We start from the raw sequence: 15,216 nt of genomic DNA on the forward strand, positions 1-15,216 counted from the left end.
TTTGAAACTTCTGGTTCTTGGAAACCTCGGTGTTTTAAAGCAGAGGCATCTCAACCTAGCTATCTCCATATAAACTTAGGTAAATACATTTTTCAGACCTCAAGGCCGGACAGGATGGTTTTAGGGAGGAAAGAGCAACATGGGCAAAGCTTTTAATTAAAACTCAGACACACAATTACAATTGCTTACTATTTTAGAGCAAGCAGAAAAGGGGAGGGGGGAGAAAAAGCCATCGTTTGCATACTGTAATCAATGGGTCTTAAGTCTGACCTTCCTTAGAGCTAAAGGACTTTTGCTTCAAGCAGCCTTAGGAACTTTCTACGTCACATTAGTAAGGTAGGAATAAAGGGAAACTCAAAGCAGATAAGGGATATGTTTCCCTAAGATTTGCCACTCATCTTGGGGGATCGCAGAGCACCTTGATTTAGAAAAAAACAAATCCATTGTAAAAATACATGCAGAAGCAAACAGAAATTCCTTACCATTGGCTTTAAGGCACTCAATAAGCTCTCCCTCCTGTACCTTACCTTGCATATCTCCTACTACAACCCAGCCCACACATTTTGCTCCTCTAATGCCAACCGACCTCGATTATGTACCTTGATCTCATCTATTTCTCCACCGACCTCTTGCCAGTGTCCTCCCTCTGGAGTGGAAACCCCTCCCCGTTCACATCCAGCAGACCACCTCACTCTCCACCTTCAAAGTCATCCTCCTCCAAGAGGGCTTCCCCAACTAAGCCCTCATTTCCCTTATTTGTTCTCCCTTTCTCACCACCTATGCACTTGGGTCTGTATCCCTTAAGCACTTTAATATTCACTCCAACCTCACAGCACTTCTGTACCTATCCTTATACTCTACCACTTCCCCTACTTGTAATTTATTTTATGTCTGTCTCCCGCTCTAGTCTGTAAGCTCCCTGTGGGCAGGGATTGTGTCAACCAATTATATTGTACTCTCCTAAGTGCTTAATATAGTGCTCTGCAGAGAGTAAGCACTAAATAAATTGACTGACTGCACATACCACACAACAGGAAAATAAAAGAGCACGGATCCATTCTGAACCACAATAGAAAGGACATTTTCATGTAGCTGTCAATGGCGCTGTAGGGTCACCTGCTGGAATCCACTGGGTTTGAATATGACAATCACTAAGTGCCCACTGGTTACTAAGGCTTCTGCTATGATCTGATATCTGTGGGATATCAGGGGGCACTGTTAATAAAGGCTGACCATTCCTTCAGTCTCAGTGTCCTACTAGAGAGATTAAAGGTAGAGACTGTCCCTTTGTCCCTGCATTCAATCAATCAATCAATGGTATTTATTGAGCGCTTACGGAGTGCAGAGCATTGTACTAAGCACTTGGATACTACAATATAACAGAGTTGGTAGACATATTGCCTGCCCACAATCAGCTTACAGTCTACAAGAGGATAGAAACATTGATATAAATGAATAAATTATGGGTCTGTACATAAGTGCTATGGGGCTGAGGGACTAGTGAAATTTGAATTTGGTGAGAGATTGAATATGTAGGTTAAATGAGAAAGATGAGTCAAAGCTAATGCCAAGGTTATGGGCTTGTGAGACAGGGAGGTTGGTGGTGCAGCTACAGTGATGGGAAAGTCAGGAGAAGGACAGGGTTTTGGTGGGAAGATGAGGAGTTCTGTTTCAGACATATTAAGTTTGAGGTGTTGGTGGGACATCCAAGTAGAGATATCCTGAAGCCAGAAGGAAATGCGGGACTGCAGAGAAGAAGAGAGATCAGGGCTGGAGATGTAGATTTGGGAATCACCCATATAAAAGAGATTCTGTAGAAGCACTGAGAAGCAGCATGGTTTAGAGGAAAGAGCACGGGCTTGGAAGTCAAAGGACATGGGTTCTAAGCCTGGCTCCACCATTTGTCCACAATCCTGAACAGATGCAGACTACAGCTAAATTGCAAAACACTCCCTCCCTCTTGGTCAGCAGTGAGGTAGGAAGAACGGCGTCGTCCGGAATGTACTATGGTGCCACCATCTTAGAAAATTTGTAAGTTTAAAATAAATGACTACAGATTACTTATTTTGGAGTTTGAAAGGGCTGTCTGTGCCTGAGCCTCCCGTCTCTCAAAATCCACCCCCTCTACCTGTGCATCCGACCCTATCCCTTCGCAGATTATTCATTCAATCGTATTTACTGAGCACTTACTGTGTACAGAGCACTGTACTAAGCACTTGGAAAGTACAATTCGGCAACAGAGACAATCCCTACCCAACAACGGGATCACATTCTAGAAGGGGGAGACAGACAATAAAACAAAACAAGTAGACAGGCATCATTAGCCTCAAAATAAACAGAATTATAGATATATATATACATCATTAATAAAATAAATAGAATAATAAATCTGTGCAAATATACACAAGTGCTGTGGGGCAGCGAAGGGGGTAGAGCAGAGGGAGGGAATAGGGGCAATGGGGAGGGGAAGAGGAACAGAGGAAAAGAAAGGCTCAGTCTGGGAAGGCCTCCTAGAGGAGGTGAGCTCTCAGTAGGGCTTTGAAGGGGGGAAGAAAGAAGAGAGCTAGTTTGGTGGATGTGAGGAGGGAGGCATGCCAACCTCGTTCACTTCACGTTTATCCTTTCCTGCCTTAACTCAGCCCTCTCCTCTGCCAGACAAAACTATTTCTCCTCTCTTATTGACACCCATGCCCATCATCCCCATCAGCTCTTCCGTACATTCAACTCCCTTCTCAGGCCCCCGGTTCCTACCCCTCCTCCTTCTCTCACCCCCAATGATCTGGCCTCCTACTTCATTAATAAAATTCAATCCATCAGGTCCGACCTCCCCAAAGTCACTCCCCCCTACTTCTCCAACCCCCTGGCTCTCAACACTCTCTGCTACTCTCCCATCCTTCCCAGCAGTATCCTCAGAGGAGCTCTCCTCCCTCCTCTCAAGTGCTACTCCAGCCACCTGTGCTTCTGACCCCATTCCCTCTCATCTCATGAAATCTCTCGCTCCGTCCCTTCTCCCTTCCTTAACTTCCATCTTCAACCGCTCACTCTCCACTGGTTCCTTCCCCTCTGCCTTCAAACATGCCCATGTCTCTCCCATACTAAAAAAAACCTCTCGACCCCACCTCACCTTCTAGTTATCGCCCTATCTCCCTCCTACCATTCCTTTCCAAACTCCTTGAACGAGTTGTCTACATGCGCTGCCTCAAATTCCTCAACACCAACTCTCTCCTCGACCCCCTCCAGTCTGGCTTCCATCCCCTACATTCCACGGAAACTGCCCTCTCAAAGGTCACCAATGACCTCCTGCTTGCCAAATCCAATGGCTCATACTCTATCCTAATCCTCCTCGACCTCTCAGCTGCCTTCGACACTGTGGACCACCCCCTTCTCCTCAACACGCTATCCAACCTTGGCTTCACAGACTCCGTCCTCTCCTGGTTCTCCTCTTATCTCTCCGGTCGTTCATTCTCAGTCTCTTTTGCAGGCTCTTCCTCCCCCTCCCATCCCCTTACTGTGGGGGTTCCCCAAGGTTCAGTTCTCAGTCCCCTTCTGTTCTCGATCTACACTAACTCCCTTGGTGACTTCATTTGCTCCCACAGCTTCAACTATCATCTCTACGCTGATGACACCCAAATCTACATATCTGCCCCTGCTCTCTCCCCCTCCTTCCAGGCTCGCATCTCCTCCTGCCTTCAGGACATCTCCATCTGGATGTCTGCCCGCCACCTAAAACTCAACGTGTCCAAGACTGAACTCCTTGTCTTCCCTCCCAAACCCTGCCCTCTCCCTGACTTTCCCATCACTGTTGACGGCACTACCATCCTTCCCGTCTCACAAGCCCGCAACCTTGGTGTCATCCTCGACTCCGCTCTCTCATTCACCCCTCACATACAAGCCATCACCAAAACCTGCCGGTCTCAGCTCTGCAACACTGCCAAGATCTGCCCTTTCCTCTCCATCCAAACCGCTACCCTGCTCGTTCAAGTTCTCATCCTATCCCGTCTGGACTACTGCATCAGCCTCCTCTCTGATCTCCCATCCTCCTGTCTCTCCCCACTTCAATCCATACTTCACGCCGCTGCCCAGATTGTCTTTGTCCAGAACCACTCTGGGCATGTTACTCCCCTCCTCAAAAATCTCCAGTGGCTACCAATCAATCTGCGCATCAGGCAGAAACTCCTCACCCTCGGCTTCAAGGCTCTCCATCACCTCGCCCCCTCCTACCTCACCTCCCTTCTCTCCTTCTACAGCCCAGCCCGCACCCTCCGCTCCTCTGCCGCTAATCTCCTCACCGTGCCTTGTTCTCGCCTATCCCATCGTCGACCCCTGGCCCACGTCATCCCCCTGGCCTGGAATGCCCTCCCTCCCAACATCCGCCAAGCTAGCTCTCTTCCTCCGTTCAAGGCCCTACTGAGAGCTCACCTCCTCCAGGAGGCCTTCCCAGACTGAGCCCCCTCCTTCCTCTCCTCCTCGTTCCCCTCTCCATCCCCCTGTCTTACCTCCTTCCCTTCCCCACAGCACCTGTATATATGTTTGTACATATTCATTACTCTATTTATTTATTTATTTATTTATTTTACTTGTACATATCTATTCTATTTATTTTATTTTGTTAATATGTTTGGTTTTGTTCTCTGTCTCCCCCTTCTAGACTGTGAGCCCACTGTTGGGTAGGGACTGTCTCTATATGTTGCCAACTTGTACTTCCCAAGTGCTTAGTACAGTGCTCTGCACACAGTAAGCGCTCAATAAATACGATTGATTGATTGATTGATTGATTGAGGGCATTCCAGGCCAGAGGTAGGACGTAGGCCAGGGGTCGGCCGCGGGACAGGTGAGAGCGAGGCATAATGAGGGGGTTAGCGACAGAGGAATGGAGTGTGTGGACTGGGCTGAAGAAGGAGAGAAGGGAGGTGAGGTAGGAGGGGGCAAGGTGATGGAGAGCCTTGAAGCCAAAAAATAATCAGGTTGTACACAGTTCATGTCCCACATGAGGATCACAGTCTTAATTCCCATTTTACAGATGAGGTAACTGAGGCACAGAGAAGTCAAGTGACTTGCCCAACATCACATAGCAGACAAGTGATGGACACTTGCCCCCTCCCTTCTTGGCTTCCTGGCTGCCCATGTCCTGCCTCTTGCTTGGAACTCCCTCCTTCTTTATATCCGACAGACAATGACTCTCCCCACCTCCAAGGCTTATTAAAGGATCATCTCCTCCAAAAGGCCTTCCCTGACTAAGCCCTCATCTTCTCTTCTCCCACTCCTTCCTGCATCATCCTGATTTGTTCCTTTTATTCACCCCTCCCTGAGCCCCACAGCACTTGTACTTATCCACAATTTATTTATTTATATTAACATCTATATCCCCGTCTGGATCATAAGCTCATTGTGGGCAGGGAACGTGTCTCCCAACTCCGTTATATTGTCCTCTCCCAAGCACTTAGTACAGTGCTCTGCACACACTAAGTACTCAATAAATATGATTGAATTATTGATTGACCCCCATCTGAAAAATTTCAGGGGAGGGGGAGAAATGGAGACAGGGAGGGAGGGGAAGAGAGGAAGAGAGAGAGAGGTGAGCTCCCCCGACTTCTGCTTGTCTGTAGCTTTCAACTACTGAATTAGTCACGGGTTTATCTAAAGACTAAAGCATGGCCAACCCAGTCTTTGCCTTTCAACTTGGTATATACTACCAGAACGATTGCAGCTGGAGGTGGGGCATTCTGGGAGAGATGTGTCCATGGCGTCGCTACAGGTCAGAAACGACGCAACAGCATAAGACAAGACAATCCCATAAAGGAGAAAGTCTAAATAAGCAGCTGTAGGAAACTATTTCTGCCACGCATCCCTCCTTCTTTAGGTGGAAGAAATCATTTTGAGAGTGGAACAAGTTGGCAGTTACAGAGGAAAGTAAGGCATACATAGTGCAATGTTCCAGTTGACAATAATTCTCATTGAAAAAAATTTGGGGGAGAGGCAGGTGACAGAGGATTTTCTACAGAAATAGGAAAGGAGAGATATTTAGAATTTCAAACTTGAGAAATACAGGTAATATAATTGTTCAATCTTGCTATTGCTCATTATTATAAACTGTAAGCAGTAATATAAAAATATTTTCTAATATTAATCAGAAAGGAGTGCCAAATGGAATATATTTTCAGTGCATTTAATTGGAAATGGAAAGGTAGATCAACATCTCTTGCATAATAAATTGGTGTTTGGTCCCTAAGGTATACATGTTCCTCAAACAGATTTATTGAGACTTTGATCTAGGTACTATTCGAGATAGAAAACATCTCCTTTCATAATAGACTTTTCTTATGATAGGGAAAATCGCAAGCTATGTCAAAAAGTAATACAAGCTGACTATTGAGAAGTTGACTGTTTTTCCTCTTATCTAAATCATATACATATCCCTGTGTCCTCCTTCCTCCTATCCGTAAGTTATTTTAGTCTCCCCCGGTAGACTATAAGCTCCTCAAGGAGAGGGATCATGTCTCCTAACATTACGCTATTCTCTGAAGCACTTAGTACAGTGGTCTCCACCACCAGGTACTCACGAAATAGTACTGATTAACTGATTATTCCTACAACACCATTTGTTACATTCTGAGAGATCCCACGTTGATCACACCAGTCACTTTTTTTAAAAAAATGGCATTAAGTGCTTATTATGTGCCAGGGACTGTATTAAGCGCTGGGGTAGATACAAGCTAATTAGGTTGGACATGGTCCCTGTCCCACATGGGGTTCACAGTCTTAATCCCCATTCTACAGATGAGGAAACTGAGGCAACAGAGAAGTGAAGTGACTTGCCCAAGGTCACACAGCAGACAAGTGATGGAGCTGGGATTAGAACCCAGGTCCTCTAACTCCAAGGCTCATGCTCCTTCCACACTGCTTCTCAAGACACTTATGCCTGTTTTTCTAGTCTTGTACTTCTTTGGTGGGTCAAAGGTGCAGCCACTGTGGGGAATGTAGGAGGAGGGGTGGAGAGAGAGCAAGGGGAGCTGATGTGGGTTGGATAAGGCCGAATAAAGTGCAGAGAGAATGGGATGGTGTAACCCTTGCTGGAGGGCAAATGGAGAGGAAGCCAATACTAATGAAAGGGCTGGGGGAGGGGGCATGGATAGGGTGGTCGTAGGTGGGTCCTTTGAACAATTAAACTTAAAGACATGGTGAATAAGAATGAGCAGGGCAGTCTGCATCCCTTTATGAACATGAGACAGGTTTAATACCTAAAGAATTAATGGTCTAGAACCCAAGGAGCTTTGCATCATCAACAGAGACAGAAGATCGAGGACTAGTCAACTGAGGGTCAGCTGCTTGGGGCACAGGTCACTCTCAGGTCACTATCTCCCCTCTACACTGTAAGCACACTGTGGGCAGCAAAGGTGTCTACCAACTCGGTTCTGTTGTCTTAGCACTTAGTACAGTGCTCTCAATAAATGTGACTGATCAATTGATTCATTACCAGGATACCCGTGATAGCTCTCCAAACCCCAGACCGAAGCTACAGAATTTTTCTTCTAAAAGACCAATAAGCAACTTACCAGAAGTGGTAATGGGAGGTGAATGGGCAAGGAATTTTGGGTCCTGGATCCAAGCTAGCTTGTGGATGTCTTGAACTGTTTTGCCAGCAGATTAGGTTCCATTTATCTGTAAGTATGTAATGGGCATGTGCCACCCTAATCTTCAGAAAAACTGCTAATTGCTATAGACAAGCTAGTCCTCATTGTTCTCTCTAGTCAGTAAATAGTGTAGAGTACCTGAGCTTGCCCCCACTCATCTCCACTTAAAATGATACTACCTAACATGCTCTTAAACAGTGCTTAGCACATCATAAGTGCTTAACAAATACCATAATCATTATTATTATTATAAAGAAACTTTTCTTCCTTCCTATACCTTAATGTGTTTCCCTCATTTGCCTCACCCTCAGGACTTTGGTATGAAACAGCAAGTTCAAGCGCTCCAAAATAAATAGAAATCAACTGTCCCTCAACCCCATAAGGCTAACTTTAAGCACAAAATTGTTACTTTGAACATACTTCCACTTTCCCAGGCAAAACTCCAACCCCTAGCAAGAAAAGGGTTACTTCAAGTCGAATCAGTGGCCTCTTTGGACACTTACCATGTACCACATGCTTGGCCACTTGGGATCATTGAAATAAGTAGAGTGGGTGCCACTGAGTTCATAATCCCTCTTTATCCGTTTTTTTACTACCTGTTGTTGAATCCACTCCACCTGTCAACAAAGAAAACATTTGGTTAAGCGTTAGGGTTCCATGGAGATTATTAAATATTATCCAAGATTGGATCATCTCCCATTACTCAAGTCCAAAATACATTCCATGTTATAGGCTTTGTTCTGGAAATGGACTTGAGCTCTCACCCTGCCTTATGGATCCTTTGGGAATCTAGCTAATTTAACAAGTTTTACAGGCCTCCATAACAGCCTATTTATGTCACTCAATGACAGACTAGCCTTTTAGCTATCATCTTTGTAGAACAAATTTCAAGAACATGGTGTAGTATGCTGTTATGCTATTAGTAACAATGGCATTCTTTTTTGCTCATAATACATGCACCCCTTAACTTGGCTTCAAAAGCCTTTTGTGATAGTGCATTGTGCTTTCTGCATGACCCGCTCCATTTAAACTGGTTTTAGAATTAGGCTGCAAACATTGCTCCAAGTTTCAATGTCTATAAAATCGACACCCCACATCTCCCCACGCAGGGTCTCAATTTGTGGTCTTTCTTTCTTTTTCTAGCCGGCAAAATTATGGTAACATAAAAATAAGCAACCTCTATGTTGTATTTATAAAACTGAGTACACTCCAGTTTAGTTTAGAAATTACCTGACAATCTTCAAAGCCCCAGTGGCATTCTCCAATTTGTTTTCTTAAGTGTCCTTTGGTAAACTTCTTTGGTCAATAGCTAATGTAGTCCCAAAGCATTTAAAAGCTCTGTTCAAACATTATCTACCCTCACATGGACACAAAGGGAATTAAGAGGGGGAACCCCCCCCCCCCCCCCAATTTAGTAGCCCACTGCTGTGGGATTCTCTCCATCCGATTAATTCAGTGAGGCTTTTTAGACCAGTATTATCAGTATAACTGAAGCATTTCTTGGGGAAAAGGGGACCAAGATACTGATTAACAGGTTAAATTACAACAAGCTCAAAATGCAAGGCAAACAAGAGATCAAGGCCAAAATCAAGCTATCAAAGGTTTGAAACATCATAGGGTGAGACACAAGCAGAAAATTCCTAACTAAACAAGACATAAGCAAATCATTTTAGAAATTCATTTTTTTCCTCACACCACTAACCATGCTTGCTAGAAGCATGTTGCTCTACAAGAAAAAATGTCACGCTATCTGTGGTTAAAACCACAGTTGAACTTCATAGTTGTGGTTTCATTGACAACTGATCTTTGTAAAATACTAGGACAATAAACAAATAAAAACTAATGTTCTGGAAAGGGGCAATAGCTATTATTCTATGGTGATTTACATACCACATGTTTTCCTTCTCTGCTCCCTCTCAAGCCTCACTTCCCAAGACAGTATCCCTACTTCTCCATCTATAACTTTTAAATGCCCTGTCCTGTGGATGCTAAGGAAGCTGAAGACAGGCTTTCTCATTATGAATCATGTTTTAGCAAAATCACTTGAGCATGGCCTAACATGCTTTAAAGAAAATATGCTTATGTTTCTTGAAAGAGAGATTATAAATGGAACAGAAAAGATCCCTATTGTCCATGAGGATCAAAATCTGCTTTTTAAAAATTGAACAGATGTTTCATACAGACAGGAAAGAGAAATTTCTGAATTTACAGAAGCTTTTCATAATGTTCCAGTCTCTTTGACATAGACTACAGTCCCATTCTCTAGCCACATTCCATGAATTCTCCTTTAGTTGCATATACAATTAGATGGTGATGTTGATTTTTTTTAAAAACCTGGATACTCAAGAAGCTAAGAAACAGGATAATAGCAATCTTAGGAGGTAAAATTGAAATGTCAGGGACTTGATCCTCATCCTATCGTTCAACATGTAAATTATCCCCGAGGTTTTAGACTACCATGTCATTTACAGTCTTCGGTGAGAGGAGTTCTGCAGAATTTTTCCAAACAAATCTAGGAATGGTAGATGTTCTTCTTTTCTCTAAGCTACCATTAATTCCAAACTGTAGAAAGACCCATATGCACATATCAAACTTGCCACATCTGTGTGCAAAAGCACATAATGCTAATAAAGAGACTTTTCAGGATTCTGGAGTTCTAAATTTTCATGATGTAGCTTACACTAGCTGCTTGTGGATATTTTTAAATAAGCCAACTGCATTGATATTTGTTTGAATAATTGTTTCTATGATTGCAATGAAGCTGTGGGCTCTCTTTTTCTCACACAGACACTGAGAGTACCAAAAAAAACTTAATTTCTTGGGACATGAATGGACTGAAAGTTTAACATACATTAGCATTTAGACAGTTCTGAGAGTGCTTGGTTACAGAGTTGAGCTCTTCATAGGTGACAAGGCAGCCTGCCAGCTGGACTTTCCTAGAAGCTGCCCTTTCAGATCACAGGGTTATAATACCAAAGAATAGGTCAGTACTTATTCTAGTGCCATACCATGTACTTTGGCCTGTGCTTTATTGGTGTGTAGAGACATATAACCTACAACTGTTGTTATTTTGGAAAATATTTTACTCTTGGTTTGAAAGTGTTCTTCAAGTGGAGAGATGTCATTTACATTTTAAAATGAGTTTCCACATTTCCTACCCCGTAGCTCCTGAAGGAAAAAATCTCAGGAATAGAGGACTGTACAGCTTTCCATTTATTTCCCAGAGGAGGCTCTATGCATATAATAGGCTGCATTTTTTAACATTTCCATACAGTCCCCCTGAACTGTGAGGTGAAGGGAAACTGTGTACTTGAGCTCCAAAAATTCCATTTCTTGAATGTCTCCAAACAGAAGTTAAGCCAAAATGGAAACCACACTACCTCAGAAATTATCATTTGTAGGCTTCACCAATCTCAGCAGTCACCAGGAGTGTGTTTTAAAAACGGGAACTATTCTGGGACTATCACAGATCCCTATCCTTCAAACACACTCTAAAAACCTACACAACACTCAGCACATATCTGATGATGTTCTCCAAACTCTACCCGCCACCCCCCGGCCCCCATCCTTCCAAGGAATTGTTTCAAGAATCATGAATCAGTAACTTGGTAAAGGACTGCCTGTCCCTTTAAGATCAGTCTCTAGTTCATGGAAATACTGAGAATATGGATTTCTCTAATGTAGCCACTACTGAAGACAAAAGTCTGGTCGTAAAGGAACAGGCAACCTGAGGTTTCTCAGCAACTTTACATTTGGTGTGAAGCTAACCAAGTAGATTTTCCACTGTGGCATTACATTAATGCTCCCCACATACATCATGAAATGAATTTCTGGAGTGAAAACTAAAATTAGAAAACAAATAACATAATTATGTCTCACATAATTTCAGTTGTGGTGCTTGCCTACTCTACTAACCTAAGAAATCTTTGGTTGCCACCCAGACTGACCACTACACTCAAAGTACATGCTCTTATTCAGGATAGGTTTAGGATCCTAGGAGGGTTTTGGGAAAAAGATGATGAGTGGAAGGTAGTCGGAGAAAAGCTTGACACACTGCACCAGGAGTTTCCCCTTTTAAATTACACAAATTACAGATGCAACATCCCAGAAGACAGGCATGCTATGAAATCTCATCCTTGACGCAATTTCCCATTCAGGCAGTTTTCTCAGAGAAGCTTAAAAAAGACCTTGGGGTAATTTTCACACTTGAATCTGGTTATATTGGAGACAATAACACCTATTTCGTATCAGGTGTCCAAATTATGTGGGATCAAGGCTAGTTCAGGCAAGGGAAAATCCCTAACTAAATAAAATTTGGATTGCTATCTCGGGTAGGTTTAGGCCTAACTGTGTTCACTTTTCCTTAACTGGTCTTGATTACCCAAACTAGGTCCAATCAAAGATAACCAACATTCCTCCCATTCTTTTATCACTGTGTGGAAATTAATATTGTTATCTTTCCCAGGTTTCATCACAAAACCGCAAATGAATTCTCTTGCCATTTTTTTTAATGGCTTTCTAATTTCCCGATTGGCCTAAAGACATTTTCTGGAAAACATCGTGTTGGAAAGAAGAGACACAGTACTCCATCTTGGGAGTGCAATTTTACCTTGGCAAACAAGGGTATAATAATAAACAAAAGCATGACTGACATCTAGGTATCAAATAAGATGTTTGAAGTGTGTACATATTCAGAGAGCCAAGCCAGTCCCTCTACACAGGAACAGTAGCTATAAACGGGCATTTCCCCTATATTGGGGCCATCTATTATGTACTGCAAGGAATAAGCTGGAGATTGTGAAAAACAGAAGAAAAATGGTATCATGTCCATATGTCCTGCTCTTCCCATTCTTTCCCCCTGACAAATGAAAGGTGTGAGAACTGAGAAGGATTTCAAAGCAGGGAGTAAGTGGGCATAGAAAATATATAGTGTTGCCAAACTGGAAGACAGAAGGCATGAGTTCTAGTCTGAACTTTGTCCTGTTACCTATGAAGTCCTCTGTATCTTAAAAATAAATAACAATAACTCGGGAAGGGAATATGTGCTAAACACTGTACTTTTATTTCACTGGATAAGTTTGCATAAAATCTTATGCAAATTCTTACATGTACAGGAACAATCCACCCTTCTCATTTCTGGGACTGGATTATATTTAGCATCAAGAGAAGCAGTGTGGCCTAGTGGAAAGAGCAGGGGTCTGGGAGCCTGGGATCAGGGTTTTAATCCTGGCTCTGCCATTTGCCTGCTGTGTGACCTCAGGGAAGTGCCTTCACTTCCCACTTGGTTGTTATGTGACCTTAGGCAAGTCACTTCATTTTTCTCTGCCTCAGTGTTATCTATGAAATAGGGCTTCAATACGCATTCTCCCTCACCCTTAAACTATGACCCCTATTTAGGACAGGAACTGTCAGGCCTAATTGTCATGTATCCATCCCAGTGCTAAGTACAATGCTTGGCACAAAATAAATACTTAACAAATATCACAATTGTTATTATTATTATTATCATTATTCAAGAACACTCAATTTTTTAATGGGTTTTGTTAAGCACTTACTAGCCAGGCACTGTACTCAACACTGGGATAGATAGAAGCTAATCAGATTGGGCACAGTCCATGTCCCACATGGAATTCACAGTCTTAGTCTCCATTTTACAGATGAGGTAACTGAAGCCCAGAGAAGTTAAAGACTTGCCCAAGGTCAAACAGCAAACAAATGGTGGAGCTAGGGTTAGAACCCAGGTCCTCTGATTCCCAGGCCCATGTTTTATCCACTAGGCTACACAGTTTCCCCAGTTCAGTGATAACATGTTTTCACTCTTATGTTTAAGCTAGAACATCTTTGGGGAATCATGGAATGTTGGTCCATTCATTCGTTCATTCAATCGTATTTATTAAGCACTTACTATGTGCAGAGCACTGTACTAAGCACTTGGGAAGTACAAGTCGGCAATATATAGAGATGGTCCCTACCCAACAATGGGCTCACAGTCTAGAAGGAGGAGACAGACAACAAAACAAAACGTGTAGACAGGTGTCAAAATCGTCAGAATAAATAGAATTAAAGCTATATGCACATCATTAACAAAATAAATAGAATCGTAAATATGTACAAGTCAAATAGAGTAATAAATCTGTATGCATATATACAAGTGCTGTGAGGAGGGGAAGGAGGTAGGGTGGGGGGGATGGGGAGGAGGAGAGGAAAAAGGGGGCTCGGTCTGGGAAGGCCTCCTGGAGGAGATGGGCTCTCAATAGGGCTTTGAAGGGAGGAAGAGAGCTAGTTTGGCGGATGTGTGGAGGGAGAGCATTCCAGGCCACGGGAAGGATGTGGGCCGGGGGTCGAAAGCGGGACAGGCGAGAATGAGGCACAGTGAGGAGGCTAGCAGCAGAGGAGCGGAGGTTGCGGGCTGGGCTGGAGAAGGATAGACAGGAGGTGAGGTAGGAGGGGGCGAGGTGACGGAGAGCCTTGAAGCTGAGAGTGAGGAGTTTTTGCCTGATGCGTAGGTTGATTGGTAGCCACTGGAGATTTTTGAGGAGGGGAGTAACGTGCCCAGAGCGTTTCTGCACAAAGATGATCCGGGCAGCAGCGTGAAATATAGATTGAAGTGGGGAGTAACAGGAGGAGGGGAGATCAGAGAGGAGGCTGATGCAGTAATCCAGTCGGGACAGGATGAGAGATCGAACCAGCAAGGTAGCAGTTTGGATGGAGAGGAAAGGGCAGATCTTGGCGATGTTGTGGAGGTGAGACCAGCAGGTTCTGGTGACGGATTGGATGTGTGGGGTGAATGAGAGAGTGGAGTCGAAGATGACACCAAGGTTGCAGGCTTGTGAGACTAATAATAATGAGACCAATTGGGTTACTGGGTCCAATAACCCAAGCCTCCTTGGAAACACTGTGCCATGTCACAATAGGTGACTACAATAGCTCAAGTTTTCCTTAATGTGGGGGTTTGCAAAAATGACTCCCTGTACTTTAGGAGCATTAGCTGTCTGGCATTTGGTATGATCTAATAACTATAATGATGATATTTATTAAGCATTGATTCTGTGCCAATCACTGTACTGAACGCTTGGGTAGAAAATAAGATCACATACAATCCCTCTTCCACGTGGGGCTCACAGCCTAAGGAGAACAGGTATTTTATCCCCATTTAACAGATTAAGATACTGAAGCCAGAGCAGGGATTGTTTCTATTTGTTGCTGAATTGTATTTCCCAAGCACTTTGTACATTGCTCTGCACACAGTAAGCACTCAATAAATATGAATGAATGAATGAATGAATGAATGAAGTTAAGTGACTTGTCCGTGGTCATACCACAAACAAATAGCAGAGCCAGGACTAGAATCTGGGTCTCCTAACTCATCTCTTTCCACTAGGCCAGGCTGCCTCCTGATCCACATTTAAATTTTCTTGGTGTCAAAAAAGTATTGAGAGTAGGTAGGTTGTAAGCAGAGAACATATCTACCAAATCTGTTATACTGTACTCTCCCAAGAGTGCTCTGCACACAGTAAGTGCTCAATAAATACAATTGATTGACTGACTGACCAAATGACTGGAACCGAGTAGCATTTATCTTGGA

The 15,216-nt window shown here is 43.4% G+C and overlaps 1 protein-coding gene across 1 annotated transcript in view; it reads right to left on the minus strand.

Moving 5' to 3' along the window:
• PCSK5 (proprotein convertase subtilisin/kexin type 5) overlaps positions 1 to 15,216 on the minus strand; it is a 414,129-nt gene that overhangs the window by 339,460 nt on the left and 59,453 nt on the right. Inside the window, exon 3 of the mRNA XM_038769509.1 lies at positions 8,135 to 8,248. Within this exon, the coding sequence (XP_038625437.1) occupies positions 8,135 to 8,248 (114 nt within the window). The remainder of the gene's footprint in view (positions 1 to 8,134; positions 8,249 to 15,216) is intronic.

This window comes from Tachyglossus aculeatus, chromosome X4 (assembly GCF_015852505.1).
Source record: "Tachyglossus aculeatus isolate mTacAcu1 chromosome X4, mTacAcu1.pri, whole genome shotgun sequence".
In the NCBI taxonomy this organism is placed as follows: Eukaryota; Metazoa; Chordata; class Mammalia; order Monotremata; family Tachyglossidae; genus Tachyglossus; species Tachyglossus aculeatus.